The 19,215-nt window shown below is 38.6% G+C and overlaps 1 protein-coding gene across 1 annotated transcript; it reads left to right on the forward strand.

Annotated features, from left to right (window-relative positions):
- The first annotated feature begins 5,726 nt into the window (after positions 1-5,726).
- LOC308612599 (guanylate-binding protein 1-like) lies at positions 5,727-16,872 on the forward strand. The gene is made up of 11 exons (XM_081225185.1): positions 5,727-5,855; positions 7,974-8,173; positions 8,695-8,822; positions 9,715-9,824; positions 10,097-10,293; positions 10,900-11,142; positions 12,235-12,515; positions 13,174-13,386; positions 14,018-14,120; positions 14,365-14,558; positions 15,651-16,872. The coding sequence occupies exons 2-11, from the start codon at positions 7,984-7,986 to the stop codon at positions 15,765-15,767; spliced, it is 1,776 nt and encodes a 591-aa protein (XP_081081311.1). The 5' UTR covers positions 5,727-5,855; positions 7,974-7,983; the 3' UTR covers positions 15,768-16,872.
- Positions 16,873-19,215: the final 2,343 nt, after the last annotated feature.

A 19,215-nucleotide genomic window follows, 5' to 3' on the forward strand; every position in this document is an offset into this window, starting at 1 on the left:
ATCAGGCTCCCTGACTTCAGACTATAGTACAAAGCTATAGTAATCAAGACAGTGTGGTATTGGCACAAAAACAGAAAGGTAGACCAATGGAACAGGATAGAAAACCCAGAGATAAACCCACGCACATATGGTCACCTTATCTTTGGTAAAGGAGGCAGGAATGTACAGTGGAGATAGGACAGCCTCTTCAATAAGTGGTGCTGGGAAAACTGGTCAGGGACATGTAAAAGTATAAGATTAGATCACTCCCTAACACCATACACAAAAATAAGCTCAAAATGGATTAAAGACCTAAATATAAGGCCAGACACTATAAAACTCTTAGAGGAAAACATAGGCAGAACACTCTATGACATAAATCACAGCAAGATCCTTTTTGACCCACCTCCTAGAGTAATGGAAATAAAGACAAAAATAAACACATGGGACCTAATGAAACTTCAAAGCCTTTGCACAGCAAAGGAAACCATAAACAAGACCAAAAGACAACCCTCAGAATGGGAGAAAATATTTGCAAATGAAGCAACTGACAAAGGATTAATCTCCAAAATTTATAAGCAGCTCATGCAGTTCAATAACAAAAAAACAAACAACCCAATCCAAAAATGGGCAGAAGACCTAAATAGACATTTCTCCACAGAAGATATACAGACTTCCAACAAACACATGAAAGGATGCTCAACATCTTTACTCATTAGAGAAATGCAAATCAAAACTACAATGAGATATCATCTCACACTAGTCAGAATGGCCATCATCAAAAAATCTAGAAACAGTAAATGCTGGAGAGGGTGTGGAAAAAAGGGAACACTCTTTCACTGCTGGTGGGAATGTGAATTGGTACAGCCACTATGGAGAACGGTATGGAGGTTCCTTAAAAAACTACAAATAGAACTACCATATGATCCAGCAATCCCACTACTGGGCATATACCCTGAGAAAACCATAATTCAAAAAGAGTCATGTACCAAAATGTTCATAGCAGCCTTATTTACAATAGCCCGGAGATGGAAACAACCTAAGTGTCCATCATCGGATGAATGGATAAAGAAGATGTGGCACATATATACAATGGAATATTACTTAGCCATAAAAAGAAACGAAATTGAGCTATTTGTAATGAGGTGGATGGACCTAGAGTCTGTCATACAGAGTGTAGTAAGTCAGAAAGAGAAAGACAAATACTGTATGCTGACACATATATATATGGAATTTAAGAAAAAAAATGTCATGAAGAACATAGGGGTAAGACAGGAATAAAGACACAAACCTACTAGAGAATGGACTTGAGGATATGGGGAGGGGGAAAGGTAAGCTGTGACAAAGTGAAAGAGCGGCATGGACATATATACACTACCAAACTTAAGGTAGATAGCTAGTGGGAAGCAGCCGCATAGCACAGGGAGATCAGCTCGGTGCTTTGTGTCCACCTGGAGAGGTGGGATAGGGAGGGCGGGAGGCAGACGCAAAAGGGAGGGGATATGGGAACATATGTATACGTATAACTGATTAAATTTGTTAAATAAAAAAAATCCTTTTTGACTGACCTCCTAGAGAAATGGAAATGAAAACAAAAATAAACAAATGGGACCTATTGAAACTTAAAAGATTTTTCACAGCAAAGGAAACTATAAACAACACTAAAAGACAAACTTCAAATGGTAGAAAATATTTGCAAAGGAATCATCTCCAACATATATAAGCATGTCATTTAGCTCAATATCAAAAAAACAAACAACCCAATCCAAAAATGGGCAGAAGACCTAAATAGACATTTCTGCAAAGAAGATATACAGATTGCCAACAAACATGTGAAAGGATGCTCACCATCACTCATCATTAGAGAATTCCAAATCAAAGCTACAGTGAGGTATCACCTCACACCAGTTAGAATGGTCATCATCAGAAAATTTACAAACAACTAATGCTGAAGATGGCTTGGAGAAAGGGCAACACTCTTGCACTGTTTGTGGGAATGTAAATTGATAGAGCCACTATGGAGAACAGTATGGAGGTTCCTTAAAAAACTAAAAATAGAATTACCATATGACCCAGCAATCCCACTACTGGGCATATACCCAGAGAAAACCATAATTCAAAAAGACACATGTACCCCAATGTTCACTGCAGCACTATTTACAATAGCCAGGTCATGGAAGGAACCTAAATGCCCATCTACAGATGAATGGATAAAGAAGATGTGGTAAATGTATATAATGGAATATTAGGTATAAAAAGGAATGAAATTGGGTCATTTTTAGACATGTGGATGGACCTACAGTCTGTCATACAGAGTGAAGTAAGTCAAAAAGAGACAAATAGGGCTTCCCTGGTGGCGCAGTGGTTGAGAGTCCGCCTGCCGATGCAGGGGACGCGGGTTCGTGCCCCGGTCCGGGAAGATCCCACATGCCGCGGAGCGGCTGGGCCCGTGAGCCATGGCCGCTGAGCCTGCGCGTCCGGAGCCTGTGCTCCGCAACGGGAGAGGCCACAACAGTGAGAGGCCCGCGTACCGCAAAAAAAAAAAAAAGAGAGAAAAATTATTATCGTATATTAACACATATATGTGAAATCTAGAATAATGGTACAGATGAAACAGTTTGCAAGGCAGAAATAGAGACACAGATGTAGAGAACAAACGTATGGACACCAAGGGGGGAAAGAGAGGGTGTGGAGTGAGTTGGGAGATTGGGATTGACATATATACACTAATATGTATAAAACAGATAACTAGTAAGAACCTGCTGTATAACAAATAAATTAATTAAAATTTTAAAAAATGTTAGCCTTAGAAAAGGAAAATCTTGTCACATGCTACAACATGGGTTAAGTATGAAGACATTATTTTTAAAAAATAACCCAGTTAGAAAAAGATCAGTACCTTCTGATTCCACTTATATGAGGTATGTAAGGTAGTCAAACTCATAGAAACATAAAGTAGAATGGTGGTTGTCAAGGGCTAGGGTGAAAGGTTAAGGGGGAGTTGTTCGATGGGTATAGAGTTTCAGTTTTGCAGGATGAAGAAGCTCTGGAGATCTGTTCCACAATGATGGAATATAATTAACATGTAAGTATAGTTAATCTGTATACTTAAAATGGAATGGTAAAATTTATGTTGTTTTTTAACCACAATTAAAAAGGAAACATAATAATGTAAGAATATACATAACAATTTGAACTGAAATATAGAAAACTGCACAATAATACTGAAAGACTAAAAAAGAGTTTTAAATAAATAAAGCAACAATCCATACTCCAAAATGAAAGTAATTAACTAAAAATAGTATCTACGAGTCAGTTTCTCTTTCCTGTACCAATCAGGAAGGAGCTGGTTTCCTAACATCTAGTAAATTTCTGAGAAACTAAATTTATTCCTGCTTTTGCTTTCCACTGGCATGTGTTCAATAAAATAGTTGCAAGGTGGCCTTAATTGACATAAGAAAACCCTTTCTCATGAGAAAAAGTAGAGGAGAGCCAGAGACTTTTAGTTTATAAAATGACTAATCAGAATATTAGTATAGTTAATAAGGCTACAGCACCAGAGTGTTTCAGTCCACTTTTGCAAATACAGAGCCATGGTGGGCAAAAGGGTGAAGGGGATTAAGAGGTACATATCTCTAGTTATACAATGCATAAACCACAGGGATGTAATATATTGCATAAGGAATATGGTCAGTGATATTTTAATAACTTTGTATCAGGACAGATGATTACAGACTTATTGTGGTGATCATTTCATAACGTATGCACATGTCAAATTATTATGTAGTACACCTGACACAAATATAATATTGTATGTCAACTATATTTCAATTTAAAAGTTATTTTATGAAATGTTAGAAAAAACCAACATATCAATATTATATACACATAAAATATATAATTTTAAAAATATAACTAAATTGACAAACAAAATACTTTACATAGGCATTTTACTATTTCTTCTACACTTCAAATTGGAAAAATGTGGGGTTACCTTCATATTTGGAGCCATTTTATATTTAGTCACACATAATATCCATTGAGCTTATACTCTCTTCCAAACTCTGTTTTAATTGCTGGAGACACACACATCTGTGAACACATGAGGTCCCTGTTTTTATGAACTTGAATTTCAGGTAGTCATAGGGAAAAGTAAAATATGAACTTGAATTTCGGGTAGTCATAGGGAAAAGTAAAAAAAAAAGCAAGGGGCTTCCCTGGTGGCGCAGTGGTTGGGAGTCCGCCTGCCGATGCAGGGGACACGGGTTCGTGCCCCGGTCCGGGAAGATCCCACATGCCGCGGAGCAGCTGGGCGCGTGAGCCATGGCCACTGAGCCTGCGCGTCCGGAGCCTGTGCTCTGCAACGGGAGAGGCCACAACAGTGAGAGATCCGCGTACCGCAAAAAGAAGAAGGAAAAAAAAAAAAAAGCAAGGTGATGTGTTGGAGATTAACTTTCATGGAAGACCTCAGTGAGAAGATGCCATTTAGCTGAGACCAGCAGAATAAGAAGGAAGCAATCTTGCCAAGATCAGGGGTAAGAAAGTTTCAGATGCAGAAAATTGCTGTACATAGACCGCTAAGGCAGGAAGAAACTAGGTGTGTTCCAGCAACTGAAAGACCCAGATAAATCACATTTTTCAAAGCAAGTTAAAGTGCTACTTACTCAGAGACGCTTTAAAAGATAATGGCAAAGAGGGAAAGAAAGGAGTGTACTTTATTTGTTAAATTTCAGACACTGGCTTCCAGGTGTGGAGAAATACATTTATACTATGAGATCAGGAGAGAAACTTATAGATATCTCCCTTTCTCCTCACTTCCCTATTCCTCCCTTCAGAAACATTGTTCAGGGGGAGAAAAAACATAGTTTAAGGGTAAACAGAGTTTCAAATTTGCATCCTACCTCTATAACTTGCTTAATGCATCTGAACAGGTATATTATTTTACCCTCCCTCAAGCCTCCTGCAAGATGGAGACAATACCGCTTATTTTGCATGACTATAGTCAGGATTGAATTAGACATGTAACATGTGTACCTCTTCGAAAGCAGTCAAGAAATAAAACTGTTACTTCTGCTATTCATTGAGCAAACACGGAAAGGCAGTATAATGAAGTGGGTTAACAAGAGGGTTTGGAATCAAGAATGATTCGGTTCAGACTATTTACAGTGCTGTGATTTGGGACAAGACATTAAATCTTTCTGTGCCTCAGTTTCTATAAAATGGTGGGGAAACGTTTGTTATGAGATATCAGTTATTTAACCCTTGTAGAACGGACAGCACTGAGCCTGGAACACATGTGCAACACATGGAGCCCCTTCCAGCCTGTGCACCGGGTATTAAGTTCCAGGGGCTTCATGTTCACGAATGTGTAATATGTGTCCTTTTCCTCACTTACGGCATGCACAAATGAGGAGCCAGGTCCACTGTAAGTGTGTCCATTATTTAAAGAAATTAAAACTAAAAATATGCTTCCTCATTCTAGGTTTCCCAAACTGACCCCCAATCCCGGGATACATTCCATTATATTTAAGTATCTAATAGACACTTTTTTAAACACCAAATTGTTTCTAAGATGTCTTTCAAAAAAAATTAATGTGAAGGCTCTAGTTGAGAAGTAGTGTCAAACCCATGTTCCCTCCCAAGAGGATAGCTTCCAAAAATTCCTTTTATGCTTATCGAGTCATTGTTTTGTTTTCAGTGCTTTCAGTTTCTTATTACTCTAAATCCATTACAGAGGTTGCTTCACTTCTTCTGTCTGGTATTTACAGGAAATCAGGCAAGCCCCATGACCTTGGGTGTGTGAAATAAAAGTCTAACCATCTAGTGAGAGACAGAGAAGTTACAGAACCACTCCACCTAAACTGAGAAGAAAACAGGTAAGAACTCTACTTTTTCCTCAAAGCAGCTCTGTCTCCAGTGCTAAAGCAGCCTTGCTCTGGGAAAAGGAGCCCATGTTAAGATTAGTGCATGGGTGGGAAGGGATTTTTAAGGGTTAGTTAGTTTTCTAAAAAATGACCAGCATCAAAATAGGTTGCAGCTGAGCCTAATGTGGGGAACAAGGTCAGATGAAATCCTGGTGTTATCAGGTGGCAGCACATCCCTGGGTCATTACTGTGCTTGTGTAGAATTAGGCACCAGGGAAATGGAGCTAAACTAAGATCTTGAAATGCATTAGGATTGTCTTTCTCTTTGCTGATGCTGTCTGTGTTGACTGGGGACACAATTAAATTACCATTGTCTTTTTTTTTTTTTTTTTTTGTGGTACGCGGGCCTCTCACTGTTGTGGCCTCTCCCATTGCGGAGCACAGGCTCCGGACTCACAGCCCAGCAGCCATGGCTCACGGGCCCAGCCGCTCTGCGGCATGTGGGAACTTCCTGGACCGGGGCACGAACCTGTGTCCCCTGCATCGGCAGGCGGACTCTCAACCACTGCACCACCAGGGAAGCCCCAAAATTACCATTGTCTTTGATACAACTTGTTCAATACTGATGTGACTGCAGCTAAGAAACTGAAAGGGTGACAAATATGTTATTTTCATGAGAAGGAAAGAATAGTAAATGAGATGCAGTGGAAACAGCTACATGACACTGTTAAAGACAAAGAAAAAAACTGAAACCCAAAGTGAAAGGTATAGATTCATGAAAATACCATACTCTTCAATCCTACATTTGAACTTTGTTTCAAAGTGGACTTCTTCTTTTAGAAATAGCGCAAGTTCACTAGATACAATTTCTTGGTGTCAACTCACTCCTTACCCCTTAGGAGCAGAATTCAGCCCCACTACTTTACTAAAAAGCTTCCTCTTTAAAGAATCTACTGTGGTGCAGCACTGAAGCCACCATCTTTGTTTACTTTGCCCTCTCTGTGCTCTCAAGAAGTTTTGATCTTGCCTTTTGGAAACTCTTCCTCTGAATTCCTTGGCTTGGCATTAGCTTATTCATCACCTACCTTGTCTGACACCTCTCTCTTCTTTTCAGCTTCCCCTCCCCTTTTCCATCCCCATCCCCTCCTCTGTACCCCTACTCCTCTTCCTGTTTCTACTTCTCCTCTACAAAATGGAAAAAAAAGAAGAAAACAGAAAACTTGGAAGTGCGTGGCTGGAAATATAGATATTTTCTTTCAACAACTTTCTTCTTTACTTCTCCTGATCTGTCTCCTGATCTTTTAATCTTTATTTCATTGTCTTTTGTTCCCTTACACACACACACACACACACACACACATGTACAAATATGATTTTTAGCAACATGCAGTATTTGCAGATGTGCACTTTATCCCCACTTAGTTGGAGGCTAATTTATTTTGAAGCTAGTAAATTTTAAGTTTCAGAGCCCCTTGCTTCCACAAGCCCATACCAAGGTTTTGGAGGGATCCCTAGCCATGTGTTTCACAAGGTCACATATTTTTATAAAATTTGCTAAAGTAAGTTCCACTTCTAGAATAGCAGTGTGAGAAGTTCTGTGGACCCTTATCCCAGTAAAAATAAGGCTAACTAGTGAGAAAAAACACATTTCAAATCACTGGAAATTGTTCAGAGACATATATCAAGTGACAAACATTTATTCATGAAATTCTTTATTCATAGTAAGAATTAGTGAATAAATAAATAAATATTGTATTTCTCACACATAGCCAGGATGTACAATGAATCTCTCTGAATCTTATTCTATTTTACATTTAATGTCTAGTATAAATTTTTAAATGAAAGTCCAAAATGAAAGTTTTCCATGGTAAACTAAATGTAAGATTTTGTTCATGAGGGTGGTTGAATGTTGATAAATCATTGTCATATCAATATTTTTTAATGGACTACTTTGATAATACTTCCGTAACTTTCTAAAATGTCTTTCCCTCATCTATCTCACTGTTGACACAAAACTAGGTCATGTTGGGGGATTTTATGATTCCTCCTTCTGAATGCAAAATAACCTCGTGAAAGCTCTTGATCTGCTTAGACCAGAAATTCTAATTCATCCCATCTCTTCCCCTGCAGACAAGGGAACATGGCCTCAGAGAGCCACATGTCAGGCCCAGAGTGCCTCATCAAGAACACTAACGAACGACTGTTGGTTAATCCGAAAGCACTGAAGATCCTGTCTGCCATTCAGCAGCCCGTTGTGGTGGTGGCTATTGTGGGCCTCTACCGCACTGGTAAATCCTACCTGATGAACAAGCTGGCTGGGAAGAAAAAGGGTGAGTGGCACCAGCAAAGCCCAGCTGAGTCCCTTCTGCCACCCACACTCCCAGCATGCAGAACAGTGATGTGAGGAGAGGAAGTTAGAGACCTGGGAGGAATATTGAAAGCTAACTTTCAATACAGTGATGGGTTTCTTACATTTACTCTGTGCTGGAAGATAAGAGTCAACTCTTTCTCACCACTTTGACTTAATTTTCTCTTTAAAGTATAAATATGCCTTTCTGGAAGGAGTAAGGTAGTAATAAAGAAAATTAATACAGATAATAATAAACAATAAAACATTTACTAAAATGCATGTGAATTAACTTAAAGCTTATACTGATCTTTAAGGTAAAATAAATATTTCAGTTTGTACTGAATGTTCTAATTTCTCTCTTTTTCTGGTTGCAATTAAGATCAATACTGATTATGTTTTCATTTGTCTCTTTAAACCTTGATTTTGTTAACTATTATCTCAATTTCAAGATCCATCTGCTATTAAAACTCCACCCTTTCTTAACTCCATGCCCCCTTGCAGGTTTTTCTCTGGGCTCCACGGTGCAATCTCACACGAAGGGCATCTGGATGTGGTGTGTGCCTCATCCCAAGAAGCCAGAACATACTCTAGTTCTGCTTGATACTGAGGGCCTGGGGGATGTGGAGAAGGTAAGGGCTGAGGATTCAAATTTGGACTAAGCCCCTCATGTCTGAATATTCTCTACACTATTTAATTTTTCTTTAAATAAGACCTTGTACTTAACCACGTTTTTTCATTTCTGTTTACATGCCATGAGACCCAGTTTAGCAATGAGGGGTCAGGAAAATATTCATAAGGCAGAATCCTAGAAGAAGAGCATAGTGGTCAGTCGACAGTATTCTAATTATTAAAAGGCTGTAAGCTAAGCCAGTTAACCCAGATGCATAAAGGGAATACAAATAAATTCAACATAATGAATCTTATCCTGCAAAGAACTTTTGTTAAGGATTTAGGTTCTGAAGTCCCATACCCTTGGCTTTAAATTTAAAGTCTGTCAGTAATTCAATGATCTTAGCAAATTATTTGATCTCTTTTAACCTCAGCTTTCTTATCTGTAAAACAGATGTAATAGATCTACATTTGCCTCATAGTATTGTTTTGAATACTTAAAAGATAAGTAATGGAAAGTGTTAGGTGCACAACAATTGCTCAGTGAGATAGATACATGTATTATTACCCTTATATTAAGACAATTGTTCTGTAAAAATAAAGAGAAAAGTTTACATTTAAATTATATTTAAGGCCTTAGAATGCCCACAAGAAATGACTATTTGTTTGCAATTATCTACCAATGATTATAAGAGGGTCTTGTGAGAATCAGGGTAAACCAAAAACACTAATCAGAAAACTATTCAAAGTTCAAGTCCTACTAACAATCATTTTTGCTTGGATTTGGTTTCCTCTTATAGGGTATTAGTCTAAAAAAACTCTAATTAAATGAGCATCCTTTTACTACTGCTGATCTGAAAAGTGCCATGAGAATGAAAAATAATCCTCGTCCAAATGTACTCTGATTTCCAGGGTGACAACCAGAATGACTCCTGGATCTTTGCCCTAGCAATACTCCTGAGCAGCACTTTTGTGTACAATAGCATGGGAACCATAAACCAGCAGGCCATGGACCAACTTCAGTATCTTTTTCGGGTTCAAACCAGCATCAGAGTCAGAGGGGAGACCAGTTTTAATAAAACAGCTGCCTAACTGTGAGTCCTTGTGAATCAAGCACAAAAAGAGAAACATAAAAAGTAATTCAAGGACGGGGGATAATCCTACCTATCAATACCTACTGAAGAATTGATACTTGGGTTAAGAACAAAGGCGAAACAAGGGTTTTGTATATGTAACTAATATAGGGTGGAGGGCACTGTTCTTTTATGCCAGTTTTCCTTAATTTGCTGCTCAGCTATGTGACGGAGCTCACAGATAGAATCAGGGCAAAAGCCTCACCTGATGTGGATGGAGTTGAGGATTCAGCTGACTTTGTGAGCTTCTTTCCAGACTTTGTATGGACACTGAGGGATTTCTCCCTAGACTTGGAGGCAGATGGACAATCCATCACAGCAGACGAGTACCTGGAGAATTCACTCAAGCTTAAGAAAGGTAAAGGGAACTTAGAATTGGTAAATGGGATGAGAAAACACTAAAAACTATCATTCTTTAGTTTTCTATCAACAGTTTTCTTATATTTATAGTATCTCTTTCTTCTCAGGGGGTGATTACTAAGAATTAACACTTGTTTACTATCTGAATGAATAGATTTGATTTGATTTTCTCCCTGTTTTAAGAACAGGTTTCATTTCTTTCACCTTTCCCTCTGCTGTGATTAGACTTACATTATATCCCTGCTTAGGGCTTGTGGTGCTGTAATTAACCAAAGAATATGGAGTAGAATAGGTAATTTATTTGAAGAAAATAAATAAAAGTACGAACTGTGCACTAGTCTAGGGGTTGGCAAAGGATGGCTCACAGGCAAATAATGTCCAATCCAGCCTGCCAGCTGATTTTGTAAATAAGGTTTTATTGGAATCATGCTATGCCCATTCATTTATAGACTGTCTATGGCTGCTTTCATGCTACAGTAGTAGAAATGAGTACTTGGAAAAGAGACCATCTGGCTTATAAAGCCTAAAATATTTACTGTCTGGCCCTTTACATAAAAAGTTTGCAAGCCCCTCTATTAGGCAAATTCTTTTTATCTTCTTCCAGGTGCCAGTCAAAGAGATAAAATTTTTAATCTGCCTCGACTCTGTATCCGGAAGTTCTTCCCAAAGAAGAAATGCTTTATCTTCGATCGGCCCAGTGATAGGAAGAAACTGGGCCAGCTTGAGGACCTGTGTGATGATGAGCTGGACCCCGAATTTGTGCAACAAGCTGCAGTCTTCTGTTCCTACATCTTTAGGAATTCCAAAACTAAAACCCTTTCAGGAGGCATCAAGGTCAATGGACCTCGTGAGTCTTCTTCCCAGTCTTTACTCTCACTGTTATGACTAAAAGATGGTGTAATAACATCCACCTAGCTTCGGCTTTGAAAAATGCACATCTACTGCTATTATTGTGTTAAATTCTAGATGACACCAACACTTCTAACAGGTTTTATTAGTCACAATTCTTAGGTGAGGAAAGATAGAAAAGGCCAAAGGAAAATAGCTCTAAAAGCTTAAAACTGTCCTAGTAAACTGGACCTGCCCTGTCCAATATAGTTGTCACTAGATAAGTGCAGCTATCTAAATTTAAATGTAAACTAATTAAAATTAAAGAAGGGCTTCCCTGGTGGCGCAGTGGTTGAGAGTCCGCCTGCCGATGCAGGGGACACGGGTTCGTGCCCCGGTCTGGGAAGATCCCACATGCCGCAGGGCGGCTGGGCCCGTGAGCCATGGCTGCTGAGCCTGCGCGTCCGGAGCCTGTGCTCTGCAGGGGGAGAGGCCACAACAGTGAGAGGCCCGCCTACCGCAAAAAAAAAAAAAAAAAAAAAAAAAAAAAATTAAAGAAATTTAACATTCTGATCACACAGCTGTGTCTCAAGGGCTCACACTACACATGTCTAGTGGCTACGACACTGGACGGCACATATAGAATACTTCCATCATCACAGAAAGTTCTTCTGGACAATGCTCTGCTAGAATAAACAAAATGGAGGACTCCTTTTGATTTGTTCCACAAATATTAATTGAATGTTTCCCATGGACCTACCAGGGCTGATGATAGAGACATAAGTGAGAGAGATATGGTTTCTGTCCTAACAATGCTTGGGGGTGAAGTAAATGTACTCAATAAACACAGGCCTAGGCTATCTAGAACAGAGGTTCTTAACCTTTGATGTGCATATGCACCACCTGAGGATCTTGCTAAAGATGAGGGTCTAAGTCAGTTGAACTGGGGCAGAGGCTGAGAGTCTGCATTTTTAGACAGTTTTCAGGTGATACTGAGGACATTGATGCTGTAAGGCAAATGGTTGGTAATAGACATCATCAGAATTGCACAGAATAGAAAGTTTCCTCACTCCTCCTACAATAAACATCATCATTTGTTCTCTATTTGTAGGTCTAGAGACCCTGGTGCAGACCTATGTCAGTGCCATCAATAGCGGGGATCTGCCCTGCATGGAGAATGCAGTCCTGGCCTTGGCCGAGATCGAGAACACAGCTGCAGTGAAAAAGGCCATCACCCACTATGACCAGCAGATGGATCAGAAGCTGCAGCTGCCCACGGAAACCCTCCAGGAGCTGCTGGACCTGCACAGGACTGTTGAGAAGGAGGCCATTGAAGTCTTCATGAGGAAGTCCTTGAAAGACATAGACCATTTATTTCAAAAGGAATTAGCGGTAACTTTTTTCTTAAGTTTATACAGATTAGGCTCTTGGAAAGTAAAGTACTACTAGAAAATGAAATGGGTGCTTATTTTGAGAAAAGCAATTTTTACTAGACTTTTAAATGGTGACAAACACTATTTGTTATTATCATAAGAGGAACCAATTTTATTATGATATACTTTATTATGGTGCATTAAAACTTTTTTCTTTCATGAATAAACTAATATTCTTCCCTATAATTTCATTACATACATATAAGTAACAATCAGAGTTTCTAATCAAATTACATGCTCAATGTTATCAGGCTGATTGGATATTTTGGCCAAAAGCAAAGAAAATTTTAGCCTTAGTTATCATGAGCAGGCTTATGTTGAGTCACATTTATTGCATATGCAATCACTGGTCCAGTTTGAAAAGCAGGAGTTTATCTCCAAAGGTGTAGCATATAGCTAGTAATCTCTGCTCTGAAGGTCACCGCCATGGTGAAAGGGACCTTTGTAGAAAGTCAGGATCAGCAGTAAGGATATGGTGTTGCTGAGTGCCTGTAAGTTCTTCTAGGGGGTCACAGACCTTTTATATTTTTATTTTTTTGAGAAGACTTTCCAGAAATTCTGAGGTCAAGTTAACATCTTTTCACTATTCTTTTTACTTCCTGTTTTTTACATTAAAGGCCCAGCTAGACAAAAAGCGAGATGACTTTTGTAACAAGAATCTTAAAGCATCATCAGATCGTTGCTCAGCTTTACTTAAGGATATTTTCAGTCCTCTAGAAGAAGGTGTGAAAGAGGGGATTTATTCTAAACCAGGAGGCTATCGCCTATTCACTGAAAAGATACAAGAGCTGAAGAAAAAGTATCTTCAGGAGCCCAGGAAGGGAATACAGGTAACCAAAATTTATTCTGGGAAGTTGCTGATGTGTTCCTTGAAACAACATGACCAAGCGTATTGCACACAGATGCGCAGTTACAGGACCAACAGCATTCATGCTCTCATTTAATAAACACATACAGGGAGCCTGTTATACCAGATATATCCTATGTGCTCATCCAAAAGAGTGCACTCAATTAACAACTGAGTTACAAATTGGATTATCAGATGTATCCAAAATTTCAAATAATGTCATCATTTATCTCTCTGCCTGTTCCTCCCCTCAACCTCACACTTCCCTCCCTCCATCCCTTTTTCTGATCTGCTTTCTCAATGATGGCTTCATTCTCCAACAAGTTCACCCCATATGAGACCACAGTAACAACAGCACCAAAATTAGAGCCCTCAGTCTAAAAGAACAGAGAATCACTATTTAGATCTATATCAATCCCTTATAAAGATTCTGCTCAGGAAGCTGTCATGCTTGGCCAGCCTGGAGCATGTGCTCACCCAGTGACAGGGAATCTTGACCACCAGGCATGCCAAGACCAAGAGGAGCAATTCCTAGAGGGAAAGATGGTGGGCAAACAGGAATAAGTGCTTACAGCCATTTCCTATTACTAACCCCATTCTTTTCTGGGTCCTAGGCTGAAGAAATTCTTCAGGAATATTTGAAGTCCAAGGAGTCTATGACTGGTGCAATTCTACAGACAGACCAGACTCTCTCAGAGAAGGAAAAATTGCTTGAAGGTGAGGAGTGAGTCAAGAGACTAAACAGCCTTGAAAGCACTTAACAGTTCTAATTAATTCGGCTGGGTGAACCTAGGATCCTTAAACTATAGCAAGATGAGAAAAGATGCCTCTTACTCACTAAAGTCATTTTTGAGTAGAGCATACACAGTCAGTAGCAACAGTGGCAGGTTATGTGTACATGGAAGAAAGAAGCAACATGGTCACCCACATTCATTTTTCTTTTTCCTTTTCCTCCTGACAGTGGAACGTGTGAAAGCTGAATCTGCACAGGCTGCAGCAAAAATGCTGGAGGAAATGCAAATAAAGAATCAGCAGATGATGGAACAGAAAGAAAAGAGTTATCAGGAACATGTGAAACAACTGACTGAGAAGATGGAGAGGGATAGGGCCCAGTTGCTGGAAGAGCAAGAGAGAACTCTCTCTCTCAAACTTCAGGTATTTAATTGTATCACCTTGAGGTTCCTGTTATTCTGTTTTCTCTCCACACTCCCTGTTCACAAACTTGGCATGGCAGTGAGAACATGAAGTCCAGAAGAAGGACCTTGATTGCCCACTTGTACTTTTCAATCCCTATCTGCCAGACTGAACTGGCCCCTACAATGTCTGGTTCTTAAAAGATTTTATTTGCAGTTATGTCACACCCAGTCCATTATCACTATATCTGCCAATCGTGGTAGCTATTATCTGCTAGACATTATAAAAAAGTCTTTTCCATATCTCTTGCTTAGTACTATACGAAGCAAGAGCTGCTATGTTCGTATTACTTAGGAGAGGAAACAGAGGCTCAGACAAGACTAAATAATTTTTATAGGGCCACAATGCTTGGGAAGATATCTGAACAGTCTTCACCAGTTAGAGGAATCCACGAATTTTTCTTCTGTCACAGATTTTAGCTCTAAGAGAAACTTCATAAGCAGAAGGACTCAACTCTCACACCATTGTGTTAGTCTATCACTCCTACCTGTTTTCTTTGTCCTGCTCCTAGTATGTGTTGAGTTGGGAATTATGTGCAGAAATCCAGTATGGTCTGTCTGGGGCCCTGATTCCCTTACCTGCACTTTGCCCCTCTGCCACCAAGTTGTGGAAGCTTAGATCAAATTCCCTGATCTAAGATTCAGACACTGCATCAGATTTTGAAAATTCTTCATTTATTTCTGTGTTGTGTGTGTGTATGTGTGTGCATAAAAAAATCATAATGCATAGATAAGATCTGAAGCCAAACATTTCATTCAGATTGCCGACAAAGGTTGTGTACAATTAATGGGACAAAAAAAATTAATACTGGTAATTTAGGTTCATCAGTATATTGGGAGATATAAGCCCCAAATCCTTCTTGACTCAAGGAGACTCAGAAAAAGTAATCACAGAGCTAGAATGCCCAAGAGAAAGTACAATGAAATTAATGGTAGAGAAAATTTCAAGAAGAAATTAAATATTAAAAAAAAATCTATGAATGTGGAAAGTAGATAGAAGTTAGAGATTTACTTAATGTGACACGTTATTCAGTCTCCATTTGTACTTTTTTAGGAACAGGCCCGACTACTACAGGAAGGATTCCAAGAAGAGAACAGACGACTTCATAATGAAATACAGAATCTCCAGAAGAAGATGAAAAAACCAAGGCAGCAATGTTGCCTAAGCTAAAGAACTAAAAAATAGAGCTTTCCTGGTCACTCTTATCAGAGGCATTACTCAAGCAGTTTAAAATTAAGAAAAATGTCACCACACTTGATAATATTTAGATTTCACAGTTTTATTATACTAAATATTTTCAAAGACATGCAGTACCATAATTGAAATCATGTCCATCTTCCTCACAATATTGTAAACTGTGTAACAAGATGCATTTTACCTCTGTGCCAACCCAGGAGGTATCATAACCTGGTACCACCCAGGAGCTTCTTCTTCCAGATGACTACGAGTTAGACAAGTGGATATTGAGCAAAGTCTTAGGTTAAAGTCTTGGGACATAGTTGGTCATGAGTTTGGCCAAGTGCACCACAAGTTCCAATATCAGGGACAACCATTCTACCTTCTTAGTGAAGACAGTATACAGTGTCCCATTGTTTCAAGACCGCACACTCTGTCAGCAATGATGTGATTCCTGGACACTGGGAATGGGCAATGCTTACTGGTAAATTCCAAGCTAAAGCAAATCACCTTATATAGCGATCTAGAAGCTCTACAGAATTTCCATAGGAAGATGGAAGAAACCATTAGCATGAGTATGAGTTGGATCATAAATAAATGGGCTAAAGAAGGAAACTTTCCCTTCTTGCTCAGTTCACCCAGATTATAACTTTAATGGGACTCTTTAGAATTTTAGGTAAGTGATCCTGGACTAAACATAGTAACATGATGACAAATATACATTGTGTGTTTGTAGCAATTTATAATTGGCAAAGATGAACTTGAAATGATGACTGATAATGTGTTAGAAAACTGAGCTAAATTAATTATTAGATCATTTACAACCCTGGAGTTTAGGCTATCTTTTCCCAATTCTTAAGAGTCATACTTGAAAGCCTGCTTATTTTCCCCCAAGAGAATATGGGTTGTTTTTTACTTTTTTTTGACCAGTAAAATATGCTCTTGATATTATCAAAATTGTCAAAAGCCCTAGGTATGTTGTTGGAGTTTCTTAAAGCAATTAAGAATTAGTTTCAATCTGGAAATAAATTATGCTTCACTGTACTTTACATTTCTGATTTTTTAAAGTTTTTCACCAAAAAAATAAGGTTCTGGTTTATACAGCCAAGGTTGGCTAACTTTTCTGTAAAAGATGGGATAGTAACTATTCATGGCTTTGTGAGCCATATGGTCTCTGACTCAACTACTCAACTCTGCCATAAAGCAGTCATTGATGATACATAAATGGGTGGGCATGGCTGTGTTCCCAGAATACATTGTTTTCAAAAACAGGTGGCACTCAGAAGCCATAGTTTGCAGGCCCTTGCTTTATATAATAGAAACAACTCTCAGAATGGAAGAAAATATTTGCAAACGCAGCAACTGACAAAGGATTAATCTCCAAAATATACAAGCAGCTCATGCAGCTCAATATCAAAAAAGCAAACCACCCAATCCAAAAATGGGCAGAAGACCTAAATAGACATTTCTCCAAAGAAGATATACAGACTGCCAACACACACATGAAAGGATGCTCAACCTCACTAATCATTAGAGAAATGCAAATCAAAACCACAGTGAGATATCACTTCACACCAGTCAGAATGGCCATCATCAAAAAATCTAGAAACAATAAATGCTGGACAGGGTGTGGAGAAAAGGGAACCCTCCTGCACTGTTGGTGGGAATGTAAATTGATACAGCTACTATGGAGAACAGTATGGAGGTTCCTAAAAAAACTAAAAATAGAACTATCATATGACCCAGCAATCCCACTACTGGGCATTATACCCTGAGAAAACCATAATTCAAAAAGAGACATGTGCTACACTGTTCATTATTAATAGTTCATTATAAATAGTTCAAGGCACTATTTACAATAGCCAGGACATGGAAGCAACCTCAATGTCCATCGACAGATGAATGGATAAAGAAAATTTGCTATATATATACAATGGAATATTACTCAGCCATAAAAAGGAATGAAACTGAGTCATTTGTAGTGAGGTGGATGGACCTAGAGTCTGTCATACAGAGTGAAGTTAGTCAGAAAGAGAAAAACAAATACCATATATTAATGCATATATATGGAATGTAGGAAAATGGTACTGAGGAACCTAGTGGCAGGGCAGGAATACAGGTACAGATGTAGGTAATGGACTTGAGGACACATGGGGGAAGGGGAGGCTGGAAGAAGTGAGAGAGTAGCATTGACATGTATATACTACCATGTGTAAAATAGATAGCTAGTGGGAAGCTGCTGCATAGCACAGGGAGATCAGCTCAGTGCTCTGTGATGACCTAGATGGGTGGGATGGGGAGGGTGGGAAAGAGGGGATATATGTATACATATAGGGGATTCACTTTGTTATACAGCAGAAAATAACACAACATTTTAAAGCAATTATAATCCAATGAAGATGTAAATAAATAAATAAATAAGATTTAAAAAGTACAATGAGATATCATTTCTTACCTATTAGATGGTTACTATTTTTTAAAAACCTGAAAAGATTACAAGTGTTGGCGAGGATGTGGTGAAATTTTAACCCTCGAACACTGTTAGTAGGAATGTAAAATGGTGCATCAGCTATGGAGATAGTGTGGGCGTTCCTCACAAAAATTAAAAATAGAACTACTGTATGATCCAACAATCCCACTTCTGGGTATATATGCAAAAGAATTTAAATCAGGATCTCAAAGAGATATCTGCATTCTCACTTTCATTGTAGCAATATTCACAACAGCCAAGATATAGAAACAACCTAAGTGTCCATCAACAGATTATTGGATAAAGAAAATGTGATAGATACATACAAGGAATATTATTCAGCCTTAATTAAGAAGGAAAGTTTGCCATTTGCAACGTGGATAAATCTGGAGGACATTATGCTAAGTGAAATAAACCAGTTACAAAAAGACAAATACTTTATGACTTCACTTATATGAGGTATCTAAAATCATCAAACTCATAGAAACAGAGAATATAATAGTGGTAGGCAGGGAGTTGGGGAAGGGGTGAGAATGGAAACTTATTGTCCAAAGGGTATAAAGTTTCAGTTATGCTAGATGAATAAGTTCTTGAGATTTGCTGTGCAACATAATGCCTATAGTTAAAAATACATTATTGTGCATTTTAAATGTGTTAAGAGAGTAGAACACATTTTTAGTGTTCTTACAGCAAACAAAAAGGGAGGTGGGGGGAGGTTATGGGAGGTGTTGGAAATGTCAACTATCTTGATTGTAGAGATGGTATCATGTGTGTTTGCATATGTGCACTCATCAAATTTTATATTAAATGTATGTAGCTCTTTGTATGTCCATTATACCTCAATAAAACCATTGAAAAACTTTTGGAAAACAATTCTACAAATCCAAATGGACCCTTATGAATGGTGAATTTTATCATGCATTTAAAGAAAAAAATGACACCAATTCAAAATGGAAGAGGAAAGATTTCCTG

Source organism: Mesoplodon bidens (assembly GCF_964165515.1).
Source record: "Mesoplodon bidens genome assembly, chromosome: 2".
Lineage (NCBI taxonomy): Eukaryota > Metazoa > Chordata > Mammalia > Artiodactyla > Ziphiidae > Mesoplodon > Mesoplodon bidens.